This window comes from Macaca nemestrina, chromosome 10 (assembly GCF_043159975.1).
Source record: "Macaca nemestrina isolate mMacNem1 chromosome 10, mMacNem.hap1, whole genome shotgun sequence".
In the NCBI taxonomy this organism is placed as follows: Eukaryota; Metazoa; Chordata; class Mammalia; order Primates; family Cercopithecidae; genus Macaca; species Macaca nemestrina.
Genome location: NC_092134.1, coordinates 23,162,249 through 23,174,922, shown reverse-complemented (window position 1 = coordinate 23,174,922; position 12,674 = coordinate 23,162,249). Strand labels below are relative to the sequence as shown.

Below are 12,674 nucleotides of genomic sequence, written 5' to 3'. Positions count from 1 at the left end.
CTCCTGCCTCAGCCTCCCGAGTAGCTGGGACTACAGGCGCCTGCCACCTCGCCCGGCTAATTTTTTGTATTTTTTAGTAGAGACGGGGTTTCACTGTGTTAGCCAGCATGGTCTCGATCTCCTGACCTCGTGATCCGCCCATCTCGGCCTCCCAAAGTGCTGGGATTACAGGCTTGAGCCACCGCGCCCGGCCAATTTTTGTATTTTTAATAGAGATGAAATTTCACCATGTTGGCCAGGCTGGTCCTGAACTCCTGATCGGAGTGATCGGCCCATCTCAGTCTCCCAAAGTGCTGGGATTACAGGCATGAGCCATCGTGTCTGGCAAACCATCTTATTTTAAAATTTTTATTTAACAAAATGTTTACTTCTTCTTTTTGTTTTTTTTTTTTTCTTTCTTTCTTTTTTTTTTTTTTTCTTTTTTTTGTTTTTTTTTGAGACGGAGTCTCGCTCTGTCACCCAGGCTGGAGTGCGGTGGCCGGATCTCAGCTCACTGCAAGCTCCGCCTCCTGGGTTCACGCCATTCTCCTGCCTCAGCCTCCCGAGTAGCTGGGACTATAGGCGCCCGCCACCTCGCCCGGCTAGTTTTTTGTATTTTTTAGTAGAGACGGGGTTTCACCGTGTTAGCCAGGATGGTCTCGATCTCCTGACCTCGTGATCTGCCCGTCTCGGCCTCCCAAAGTGCTGGGATTACAGGCGTGAGCCACCGCGCCCGGCCTCTTTTTTTTTTTTAAGACGGGGTCTTACTATGTTGCTCAGGCTGGACTTGAACTCCTGGGCTCAAACTATCCTCCCACCTCAGCCTTGCAGAGTGCTGAGATTACAAGCTTGAGCCAGTATGTACAGACTCATTTTTTAAAAAAGAAAAAACGTAAATGTCTTCAGTGCTTCCCAATGTTGGGCACTGTTCTAATCACTTTACCCATATCAACTCACTTAATCCTCATGTCAACCTTATTGAGGAAGGTTTTATTATAGCCATGTTTTACAGATGAGGAAGGTTAGCAAGATGAAGAGAGGGTATACAATGGCAGACACAGAATTCAAACCCAGGTAGCCAGGGATGTCTCCTAACACACCCACCAGGATCAATGAATTATATAATCCCTTCTACAAATCTTGTATTGTTTCTCTCAGGATTACGTAAGTTACTTAATTTTTTGAGATTTTAAGTGTTGCCTCCCCTAATTGGTTGTGAGCATTCTGTGGGGCGGGGCCAGTTTTAGTTTCTCTCCAAGAGCCCTGCAGGGTACCTACCCTTGATATTTCAACAGTCAGAGGGCAGCCAACAATGGGACTGTTCTTGGAGTGTTGTGTTGCCCCTGCCCAAAGCACTCTCCCTTTTCCTGTTTGGCTAATTTTTACTGATCTTTTTTAAGAGATGGGGGTCTCACTCTGTTGCCCAGCCTGGAGTGCAGTGGTACCACTCCAGGCCAATTTTTACTTTTAATTTTTTGTAGAGAAAGGGTCTTGCTCTGTTACCCAGGCCGGTCCTGAACTCCTGGGCTCAAAGTTATCTTGTTGCCTTGGCCTCTCAAAGTGCTGGGATTACAGGTGTGAGCCACAGTGCCAGGCCTAATTTTTACGGATCCTTAAACATCACTCCATTTGACAGAAGCTTTCCTGATGGTATGGCCCCTTTGGCACCTCCCTCCTCAAATAAACTTGAGGCCCTTAATCTGGGCTCCTAATCATTGGCTTCTCTTGTTACATAATTTATCTCAGTTGTATTGGTGTTGCCCCTTTAATAATCTCTGCCAGCACTAGACTGTCAGCTCCATGAGGGCAGGGGCCAGGTACGTCCTGCTTTTCTGCATTCCCAGCAGCATGTACAGTACAGGGCATATAGGAAATGCCTAATACGTAATCTGTTATTTTTTGTTGCGGTAGGTCTGATGCTAAAGCTATAGTTGGTTTCTCCTATGCTGTTTGAGCAGGCAACTAAGTTTTCAAGGTATCAATAATTTGATTTTTTTTTCCTTCTCTTTCTTTCGTTGCCAGCTGATATCACAAAGTATCATGGTCTCTAGTCTAATAGAGATTGGTTCAAAATACTATTTGCCAACTAAAGTCTCCCACAAACCCGCTAGTGCAAATTCCAGTAGACTTTTAAACCTCATCAGTGACTGGGCACAAAGATCTCCCTGCCTCCTGCACGGGATGTGAACTCCATGAAGACCACAAGGATTGAATTTATTTCTGCAGGCACCTAAAGAGAGCCCACTCAGAAGCCAAAGGAACCTTAGGACACTTAGTTCTCCTGCACCCCCTTTCAGGCTCTCAGCATATTCAACACGTACTGGGTTAAAAAAAAATTAATTCCCAGTTCAGGTAATGTGGCCCAGTAATGTGACACAGAAGCTGAAATCTCTATGATGAATGTGTCTTCTTTTAATCCTGCCAGAGCCTCACTACAATTGTTCCTATGCATAACCTAATTTGGAGATTCTTATGTCAAAAACCTAAATTTGAAGCACAGGCCAAATGCTTGCTCATCCCAACCCCTCTACTACCCAGCCCTGCCTCAAAAACAAACAAAAATCATCACCTACGTTTGGCGCATGAATGCATGCATGAATGAATAAATGAATGAATGAATGAAACAGCACACGCATTTAACATAGGTTAATCATGCAGACAGTATTTTGTAAACTGCGAAGTACAGGACTTTCGGGAAGGTTATTGTAGCGCGTCTAGGTCGGAATAACAGTCCCAAAGGGCCAACTTTGCAAGTAAGCCCAGCGCCTGTCAGACCCTAACCGACCCAGGCCCCGCCCCCAGCTCGCGCGCGCGCGCGCGCCCGGTTCCCCGGAAGTGACGTAACTCCACGGCCTAGCAACCGTTGCCAAGGAGCTCGACTCTAGGAGCAGTCTAGAGCCCGGGCGCCTCCTGGGGGGTGGGGAAACGGTTTCGTGAGGAGGATTTGAGGTAACCTCGCCAACTCGCGGTCGGAAACTCCCCTGAACCCCGAAATAGGAGAGTAATCCCGTCCTCTCTAGATCCCGATGTAGCACCTCGCAAGTGGAAGGGGTCGTCGCGGTTAAGCCCTCGGATAGGGGATCGGGGCCCTGCTGGGATTCGCGCGGATCCAGGCCTCTCCCGGGCGGGGTGTACTGTCGAGCGGCCCAGGGCAGCCCCCGCTAGAGGCCCGGTTGGGAGTGGGGTCCCCTGTCCCCTGTCCCGAGCTCGGGGAGGGGGACACTATTTCTGGGACTCCCAGGAGGCTGCGGGTCGGCGCTCGTGCCAGCCTGGGACCCGGGCAGCACGGTTTCTGTCCCAAATTGTGCCAGAGAACACGCACGTCCTGGTTTTCATTGTTCCCCGCCCCCTGCGACTCGTTTGTGGGTGAGTGCTTGGGAATTAGCGCGGCGACTTCGCGCTAGAAGAGGGACAGTAATTGCTTTTGCTAATTTTAGAGCGCAGAGCCCTCTGGGCACAGGTAGCCTGCCTGTTCAGTACACCTTTGTCCTTATTGAGTGACCATTTGCAGGCTGGTGGGCGACTTGGGGGGAACCCAACTAGTTTATTTTGCCTTCCTGGAAACGTTGTACTGGTTTATCCCGTTTTTTCTTTTTTCTTTTTTTTTTTTTTTTTTTGAGGGAAAAAAGAATAGACCTATAGATACTTTCTAAATCATTTAAAATGCAATATATATTTCTGCACGCAAAGATTATGATGTGGACTTTTGCTTAAAATACTTTAAACAATGGAAAACTTGCACTTCCAATATGGATTTTAAAAAAAGAAACTTATTTAAAGGTTTTCCTTTTATAGCTTAAAGGAAACCTCAGATTTATTATAAGCCATGGTGGTTATCCTTCCTATCCTCTTTTGACTTATTTCTTAGCAATAATAATTATTTGTGCATAATTTTTCATCATGGTGGAGAAATGATCATATCCTTTTTTCCTTTTTTTTTTTTTTTTTTTTGTTGAATCGGAGTCTTGCTCTGTCCCCTGGGCTGGAATGCAGTGGCCCGATCTCGGCTCACTGCAACCTCCGCGTCCCGGGTTCAAGCGACTCTTTTGCCTCAGCCTCCTTGTAGCTGGGACTACCGGCGCCCGCCACCACACCTGGCTAATTTTTGTATTTTTAGTAGAGACTGGGTTTCACCATGTTGGCCAGGCTGGCCTCGAACTCCTGACCTCAAGTGATCCGCCTGCCTCGGCCTCCCAAAGTGCTGGGATTACAGGAATGAGTGACAGCTCCCAGCAGCAATTTATTTTTAAATTTATTCTTAATCGTTAAAGTTAAAGCATTTACCTAGGTAAAGCTGTTTCAGCAGTTAAGAAATCAGATATTCAATTTTTTAAAAAGTTACGATCTTTCTGACTGCCAGCCTGATTTCCTTTAGATTTAGGCTTATGTTGTTTCTGGCCTTTTGCCTATGAAAAAGTTTATTCAAGCTAGTGGAAGGAATCACCGTTTTAGACAGTGGATGTTCAAAAATGGAATTGGACACAGATACGGAATTTACAGTTTAGCAGGGAAGAGAAGATGTGTACCTAAAGAACTAGCACAAGATCAAAAGTCATGCTAGGAGAGAAGCACAGTTTAAGTGTGGTCAGCTATGGAGGACAGGTGTTGGCACTGCTGCAGGATATCCTGCAGGAGGATAGCTTGAGAAAGATTTCCTGGGGGAACTGGCATTTGGTGGGCATGGCTTGAAAGATGGTTGGGGGGTTTGCACCTCTCGAGATGAAGGAGGGGTGAGCAGTCATTTTAGGCAGAGAAAGCAACATTAACTAAAGGCAGAGTGATAGAAAAACTAAGGAGCAGTGACTGTTTCAATAGGCTGAACTTTGAAGGGGTAGAAAGGTAACAATTTGGAAATAAAGTTGGAAAGGGATAAGTTATGCCAGATCATAAAGAGTCTCAAAATCCAAGAAGTTTGAGCTGTATTTTGTGTGCGATAAGGAGCCTACAGATGATTTGGAATGGGAAGAGGTGGAGACCAGAGAACAAGAGGCTGTTGCCTCATTGAAGGCCAAAGGAAATGAAGGCCTGAGTTACTCTAGGGTGGCAGAGTGGATGCCTACTGGCCACACCAATAACAGAAATGGATGAAGGGTACTTGAAGTGTGCAGCTTCTATTCAGCTGCAGTTGGTTGTGGGCATACACAAATGTGGGCCCACGGTTGCCAGATCTGATTTTCAAGAGAAACTGGAAATATAGATTTTAAAGTAAAAATCTCTCAATATTTTTTAGGAGATTTGGGAGAAACATCTGTTAGGCTTGCAGACAGGCTTCTAAAAATTAGGAGCATATTTAATTCCTGGGTAGAAATTATGCACCTGCATGGGAAAGATGTTAATGTAGGTGGGATTTATTATTCATTTGTCCACATTAACTCAGATGATTACTGTTACACCAGATGCATGTACAAAGCATTTGATGTTAAAATTAACAGTATATACTGCAGTTTTCATAATAAAGCCATTATACTTGGATTTCTTTCAACAAAATAACCCTTTTCACAGCATTTTGTATGTCATGCAGACTTATACTTTTCATGCCTACATTGTGTGAACTTAATTCTGGTTTTTACCCAGGACTTTTGTTACCAGTATTGAGGATTTTTTTTTTCTATTTTTACTTTTTAGTTAAAATTATAAGACCTAATTATGAGTGATCAAATTAAATTCATTGTGGACAGTCTCAATAAGGAGCCCTTTAGGAAGAACTATAATTTAATCACGTTTGATTCCTTGGAGCCAATGCAACTATTACAAGTTCTCAGTGATGTTCTGGCTGAGATTGACCCAAAGGTAAGAGTTTTCTCTTTCTTTTTGATGGGTAGCAGAAAGCCAGTTTCTGCCTCTAAATAGTTGTGAGTCTTGGGCAAATTATTTAACCTCTCTGAGCCTTATTTTCCATGTCTGTAAAGTAATAGTAAATGATGCATAACATTTCTCTGCTAGCTCAAAAATAAATTATCTATTAGTACCTTATTTAGAAATTATTTCTCTACTTCCAGACATAAATAGGTTTGGTTAGGGAATGAAAATGCTTTTACAAAAGGTTTTATTGTATTGCAAGTTAGTTCATGTCTCTCATACACTGGTCCATTCCACTGGATACTTTTTTTGAAGCTTAACATTCTTAATATGAATCTTGATCTGACTTGGGTGTACCCTCACTTGGAATCTGGGGACCTCCATCCTTAATCTGTTTTATGAAGAGACCATTGTGCTGTTAAGCTCTAGCAGAACAATTTTGTCAGTGAGTTTAAATATTGTCCTTTGTTACGTATACAGCAATAACATATTTTTTTTTCAATTTCTTTGTTAGCAACTTGTGGATTTAAGAGAGGAGATGCCAGAGCAGACAGCCAAACGAATGTTGAGCCTTCTTGGTATTCTTAAATACAAACCTTCAGGAAATGCCACAGACATGTAAGAATCTGATCACGTATTGAGTTTTTAAAATTATGCTTTAATATCCAAACCTTCATATACTGCACTCAATCTTTTTAGGTAATACCTGGTTTCCCTCATTTGATGGCCTGAGAACATCACTGAGTTTCAAAATAATCTTAAACCTTCTATAACCAAACTCAGAAGTCTTAAGTGGATCAGTTCTTTCCCTTAATCAAGCTGTCTGGTAAATCCACTATACCATTTTATCCTTTATCTGCCATCCTAGATAAAAACAGCTTAAACACAACTTACTTGGATGCGCCAATGATATATTGAGGGCCTGATTTTTCTAATTTTCTAACTAATGTACAGACTGACTTTAGAATAGCCTTGGGGCCATGCATGGTAGCTCACGCCTGTAATCCTAGCACTTTGAGAGGCCAAGGTGGGAGGATCGCTTGAGCTCAGGAGTTCGAGACCAGCCTGGGCAACATGGCGAAATGCTGTCTCTACAAAAAAATACAACAGCAGAAAATCAGCTGGGCATGGTGGTTGGTGCCTCTAGTCCCAGCTACTTGGGAGGCTAAGGTGGGAGGATCACCTGAGCCAGGAGGTTAAGGCTTCGGTGAGCTGTGTTATGCTCCAGCCTGGGCAATAAAGTGAGACCCTGTCTCAAAAAAAAATAAAATTCCTTGGGTTTATCTTTTTTAAAAAGTTGCAGAAAGCAATTTGGACATTGTAAATCAGCTTTTGAGAAAATGCTGTCTCTCTTCAAAGTTTACTGTTAAGTGTGTGTGTGTTTGTGTGTGTTTCTCTCTTAGGAGTACTTTTCGTCAGGGTTTGGTGATTGGAAGTAAACCTGTAATTTACCCAGTGCTCCACTGGCTTCTTCAGAGGACTAATGAACTGAAGAAAAGAGCATATTTAGCTCGTTTTTTAATAAAACTTGAGGTACCAAGTGAGTTTCTTCAGGATGAAACTGTGGCTGACACCAATAAACAGGTAAACAATACATAAATGGTACATTGAAACTGTAATGGATTTCACGGTGTACATATTCAAATACATGTTACTCTTTTTTTCATTTGCTGTCTTTATAGTTCCAAGTGGCACAAGAAGATAAAACTGTATCAGCTAATGTTCAACTATGGCCACATCTCAAGATAATGGCTTTTGCGCACAAATACTGTTTTAGTGATAGGAGTATGTGAATAGAAAAAAAACAAACCTGATACTAAGATTTTAGAATAATTTATTACTTAGCAGTTGTGGGTAAATAGGATCCTGGGTTAAGTCTGCACAGCACTTTGTTCATCAGTAAGGTGACTACATAGTTTTTTATCCAAATTAGAGAGAAACAGACTATCATAACATTTAAACACCAAGAAAAATGGTTTAAATTGACACTATCCCAGGCAAATTGGGACATGTGAGCTCCTGGAAAGAAGCAGGCAAAGAACCTAGGCTGGCAGTCTCAAAGGGCTTCCTAATCAGACAAAGCGTAGAGATAGATTCCGGAGTTTGAAATCTCAGTGCATCTTTCTCGCCAGAGTTTTGGAGTAACATTAGGTTCTGGCATAAGGTCTTAAAGCTCTTGAGTACTGAGGATTCTGGCTGGTCTGGCTTCTGATCCTGAGATCCCTGAGTACATTGCTGGCCAAAGAAAGTAGAGAGAAAGTAATTAGGCTTAGATTTAAAAGGACTTTGATTTTTTTTTTTAAAGTGCTTCTGTTCAGTGTTTCACACTTTTATTCCACAGCACTTACATAGACTGATTTGTGCCAAATTGTTGTGAACAGTTTGTCAATCTGTTTTTCCCAATATATTCTGAGGCTCATAGAGACAGGTGTAATGTCTTACCCATCTTTATTTTCTTCCAGACTTTGTATAGTCACTTCTAATGTGAGCTTAATATTTAGATTGAATCACAGTAACCAACTGAATATTTTTATTTTTATCCATGTATTTTGCTATTTTGGGTGGACATGGCAGTAACTCAAAATAGAGTCAATATTGATCTCTTAAGACAGTATTTATGCAAATAATTATGTCAGATGTCACAGTAGATGCCATGGGAGAAGCACAGCAGAATGAGACCACCTGTCCTTACCTTTGAATATTTTACACAATGTGGGAAATAGAGAAGTGTAAATGTGTACTTTCTCCTTCTTAGGCTCCCACCATCAATAAATCTGATAAAAATTAATTTATCTAGAGGAAGTTGATTAAGTCTTTTTTTTTTTTTTTTTCCCGAGACACAGTCTTGCTCTGTTGCCCAGGCTGGATGGAGTGCAGTGGTGCGATCTCGGCTCACTGCAACCTCTGCCTCCTGGGTTCAAGCGATTCTCCTGCCTCAGCCTCCCGAGTAGCTGGGATTACAGGTGCCCACCACCACACCCAGCTAATCTTTGTATTTGTAGTAGAGATGGGGTTTCACTATGTTGGCCAGGCTGGTCTTGAACTCCTGACCTCGCGATCCGCCCAACTTGGCTCCCAAAGTGTTGGGATTACAGTCGTGAGCCACAGTGCCCGACCTGATTAAGTCTTTGCTAAATATGCTCAGCTAGTTAATGAAATAATTAATGGTAATAAAGACATACTTGTTCTTGAAGCATATCTGACAGGTATCTCTCTGTCTCTCTCTCTATATATATACATTATATATATGAGAAAGAGATATACACACAATGATTTACAGTGTATAATGATTTACACATTTAGCCAGTCATTTCAGGAATCCTAATAAAAATACATATTATCTTTTGGAATGAAGAGTCTTATAATTAATAATTTATAGATTTGTAAGATATGATCAATCAAGAAAAATATTATTCCTGTCATTCCCCATCAAAATAACTTTTTGGCCAGGCATAGTGTCTCATGCCTTTAATCCTAGCACTTTGGGAGGCCAAGGCAGGCAGATTGCTTGAGCTCAAGAGTTGGAGACCAGCCTGGGCAACATGGTGAAACGCATCTCTACAAAAAATTTAAAAAATTAGCCCGGCATGGTGACATAAGCTTGTAGTCCCAACTACTTGGGAAACTGAGGTGGTAGGATCACCTAAGCCCAGGGAGGTCGAGGCTGCAATGAGCTGTGATCACACCACTGCACTCCAGCCAGGGTGACAGAGTAAGACCCTGTCTCTAAAACAACAACAACAAAAAGACTATTTTTAAAAATGTTTAGGTAACAGGATTTTTTTCATTCATTCAATTACTTTTCTTTATTTGAGACAGAGTCTCGCTCTGTCACCCAGGCTGAAGTACAGTGGCACGATCTCGGCTTACTGCAATCTCTGCTTCCCAGGTTCAAGCAATCTCCTGCCCCAGCCTCCTGAGTAGCTGGGATTACAGGTGTGTGCCACTGTGCCCAGTTAATTTTTTGTATTTTTAGTAGAGATGGGGTTTCACCATGTTGGCCAGGCTGGTCTTGAACTCCTGACCTCAAGTGATCCATCTGCCTCAGTATCCCAAAGTGCTAGGATTACAGGTGTGAGCCACCGCACCTAGCCCATTCAACTACTTTATATTAAACACCTCCATGGGTTATGCACTGTGCTAGGCCCCAGGGATACAAGGGTGTACACAATGAATATGATTCTTTTCCTCTTGGCTCTCACTATATGATGGAGAGAGACAGACAGGAAATCATAATAGTCAGTTATAATTGTACATGATATCTACTCTGATAGGATAGGTAAAGAGCCAGAGAAGGCTTCCCTGAGAATAGTGGAATCTATGTGAAGACTTGAAGGATGAATAGGAGTTGCTTAAGTTATGGGTGAAGGAGTCATAGATGTATAAGCTGGACATGAGAGCTTGGAATGTTCTGGGACTCAGACATCAACATAGCTAGAGTGTAGAGTGTGAAGTAGGAAAGTACCCAGAAATGAAGATAGAGAAGTATTTAGTGTTAAGATGGTAGAGATGTACTTTTTTGTATCCTATATAAATGTATAAGGATGTGTTTTTGTGTTTTTAATGGTGTTCTTACAATGACTTGTTATCGCTGTAAGTTAATAGATAACCTGATTAAGAAAACTCTATGGCTCACGCCTGTAATCCCAGCACTTTGGGAGGCCAAAGCAAGTGGATCACGAGTCAGGAGTTCAAGACCAGCCTGACCAACATGGTGAAACCCCGTGTCTACTAAAAATACAAAAATTAGCCAGGCGCGGTGGCACATGCATGTAATCCCAGCCACTCAGGAGGCTGAGGCAGGAGAATCGCTTGAACCCAGGAGGCGGAGGTTGCAGTGAGCTGAGATTGTGCCACTGCACTTCAGGCTGGGTAACATAGCAAGAGTCTGTCTCAAAAAAAAAAAAAAAAGAAAGAAAACTCAACTGGATCTAGTTATTAGTTTATAATTTATTAACTTATTCTTTTAGTATGAAGAGTTAATGGAAGCCTTTAAAACTTTGCATAAAGAATATGAGCAGCTCAAAGCATCTGGATTTTCTACAGCAGAAATAAGAAAGGTAAAGGAAAGAAAACATAGTCACAATTTTTTTGGGATTTGAATAATATTGGATTTAGCATTTTTGTTTTTAATTAATTCAGTATGAGTCTTAAGACTATATGGAGACTGTGATAGCAAATGGTACATTTTACTTTGTGGGACCTTTGGTAGTTCCTTACTGATGAAATTGATGAGACTGGGGTAAATTCACAATGAGTAGTTCCTTATAGTACAGAAGAAAAGTGATATATGTCCATCTACTATTCCTCCATTATGTCCTGTAAGTAAACCAGAATAATGACAAGAACCTAGAGTCTGTATTTTAATTTCATTCATTATTACTAAAGTTTTCTCTCTCTTTTTTTTTTTTTTTTTGAGACAGGGTTTCACTCTGTTAACCAGCCTGGAGTACAGTGGTGTGATCACAGCTCACTGCAGTCTCTACATCCCAAGTTCAAATGATCCACCTGCCTGAGCCTCCTGAGTAGCTGGGATTACAGGCAGGCACCACCATGCCCAGCTAATTTTTGTATTTTTTTTGTAGTGACGGGATTTTGCCATGTTGCCCAGGTTGGTCTTGACCTCTTGGGCTCGAGCTATCCTCCTACCTTGGCCTCTCAAAGTACCGGGATTATAGGCATGAGCCACTACTGCAACTAGCTTCTATTTCTTGTTTAATCATATTTTCTAAATTTTCTACGAAGCATATGTTCAGGAATACTTTAGTAGGCCAGGTGTGGTAGCTCATGCCTGTAATCCAAACACTTTGGGTGGCTGAGGCTGGAGGATCATTTGAGCCCAAGAGTTTGAGACCAGCTTGGGCAAGATGGCAAGATTCTGTCTCAAGAAAAAAAAAAAATTAGCCAGGCATGGTGGTGCTCGCCTGTAGTCCCAGCTACTCAGGAAGCTGAGGCAGGAGGATCACTTGAGCCTAGGAGTTCAAGGCTGCAGTGAGCTGTGATCATACCACTGCACTCTAAGTGGGTGACAGAGTGAGTCTTTGTCTCAAAAATAAATAAATAAATAAATAAAAAATAATTCACTCATAATCTCATTCTCTAGAGACAACTATGGTTTGACATTTTGATAAGTATATTTAAATCTTTTTCTTGGTATTCTATAGATAAATGTTGTAATCTGCCTCTTTCAAGTAATGTCATATCATGACTTTTTCTCATGTCATTAAACATTCTTCTGCATAATTTTTAATGACTTTCATTGTATTATGCAGTAATTTATTTAACAATCCTCATACATTTTGGTCATTTCGAAATTTTAGGTGTAACTTGCATTAATGAGAATCTTTATAGAGGATGTCTTTTCATGAATATTTTATCCGGACAAATCATCAGATATAAAATTACTGGGCTAGAAGGGATGAACATTTATTTTAACACTTCTTTTTTTTTTTGAGACAGAGTCTCACTCTGTCACCCAGGCTGGAGTGCAATGGCACAATCTTGGCTCACTGCAACCTCCACCTCCTGGGGTCGAGCGATTCTCCTGCCTCAGCCTTCTAAGTAGCTGTGATTACAGGCACTTGCCACCATGCCCGGCTAATTTTGTATTTTTAGTAGAGACAAAGTTTCAACATGTTGGCCAGGCTGTATTTTAAGACTTTTGATATTGTTCTTCAGTACAATGCTATCAGTAATGAGTAAGAGTGCCCATTATTCCAAATTCTATCAATATTGACTACCATGTATATTTACATGGTAAATGTACAGTAACTTTACTGTTACTGTGATAGTTAAGCTATTACTTTTTTAGATTTAGGAAGAGGTTTTTTTATTTGTTTGCTTTTATAACAAAATACTATGAAGCTGGTTAATAGGAAGGAAGTTTATTTTTGAAG

General features: G+C 41.5%; 1 protein-coding gene across 16 annotated transcripts in view; it reads left to right on the top strand.

Annotated features, from left to right (window-relative positions):
• LOC105493429 (intraflagellar transport 81) overlaps positions 1–12,674 on the top strand; it is a 187,213-nt gene that overhangs the window by 39,514 nt on the left and 135,025 nt on the right. For 12 of the 16 annotated variants that reach the window (XR_011608845.1, XR_011608847.1, XR_011608848.1 and 9 more), the window contains exons 1-5: positions 2,840–2,928; positions 5,605–5,769; positions 6,293–6,396; positions 7,182–7,362; positions 10,749–10,838. Coding sequence is in view for 11 of the 16 variants with exons in the window: in XM_071071133.1 (XP_070927234.1) it covers positions 5,626–5,769; positions 6,293–6,396; positions 7,182–7,362; positions 10,749–10,838 (519 nt within the window). In the remaining 5 variants the exon portion in view is untranslated. Of the gene's footprint in view, positions 1–2,839; positions 2,929–3,174; positions 3,346–5,604; positions 5,770–6,292; positions 6,397–6,477; positions 6,605–7,181; positions 7,363–10,748; positions 10,839–12,674 lie in introns of those variants that run through there. The other 4 variants (XM_071071130.1, XM_071071129.1, XM_071071134.1 and 1 more) reach the window with 4 other exon arrangements.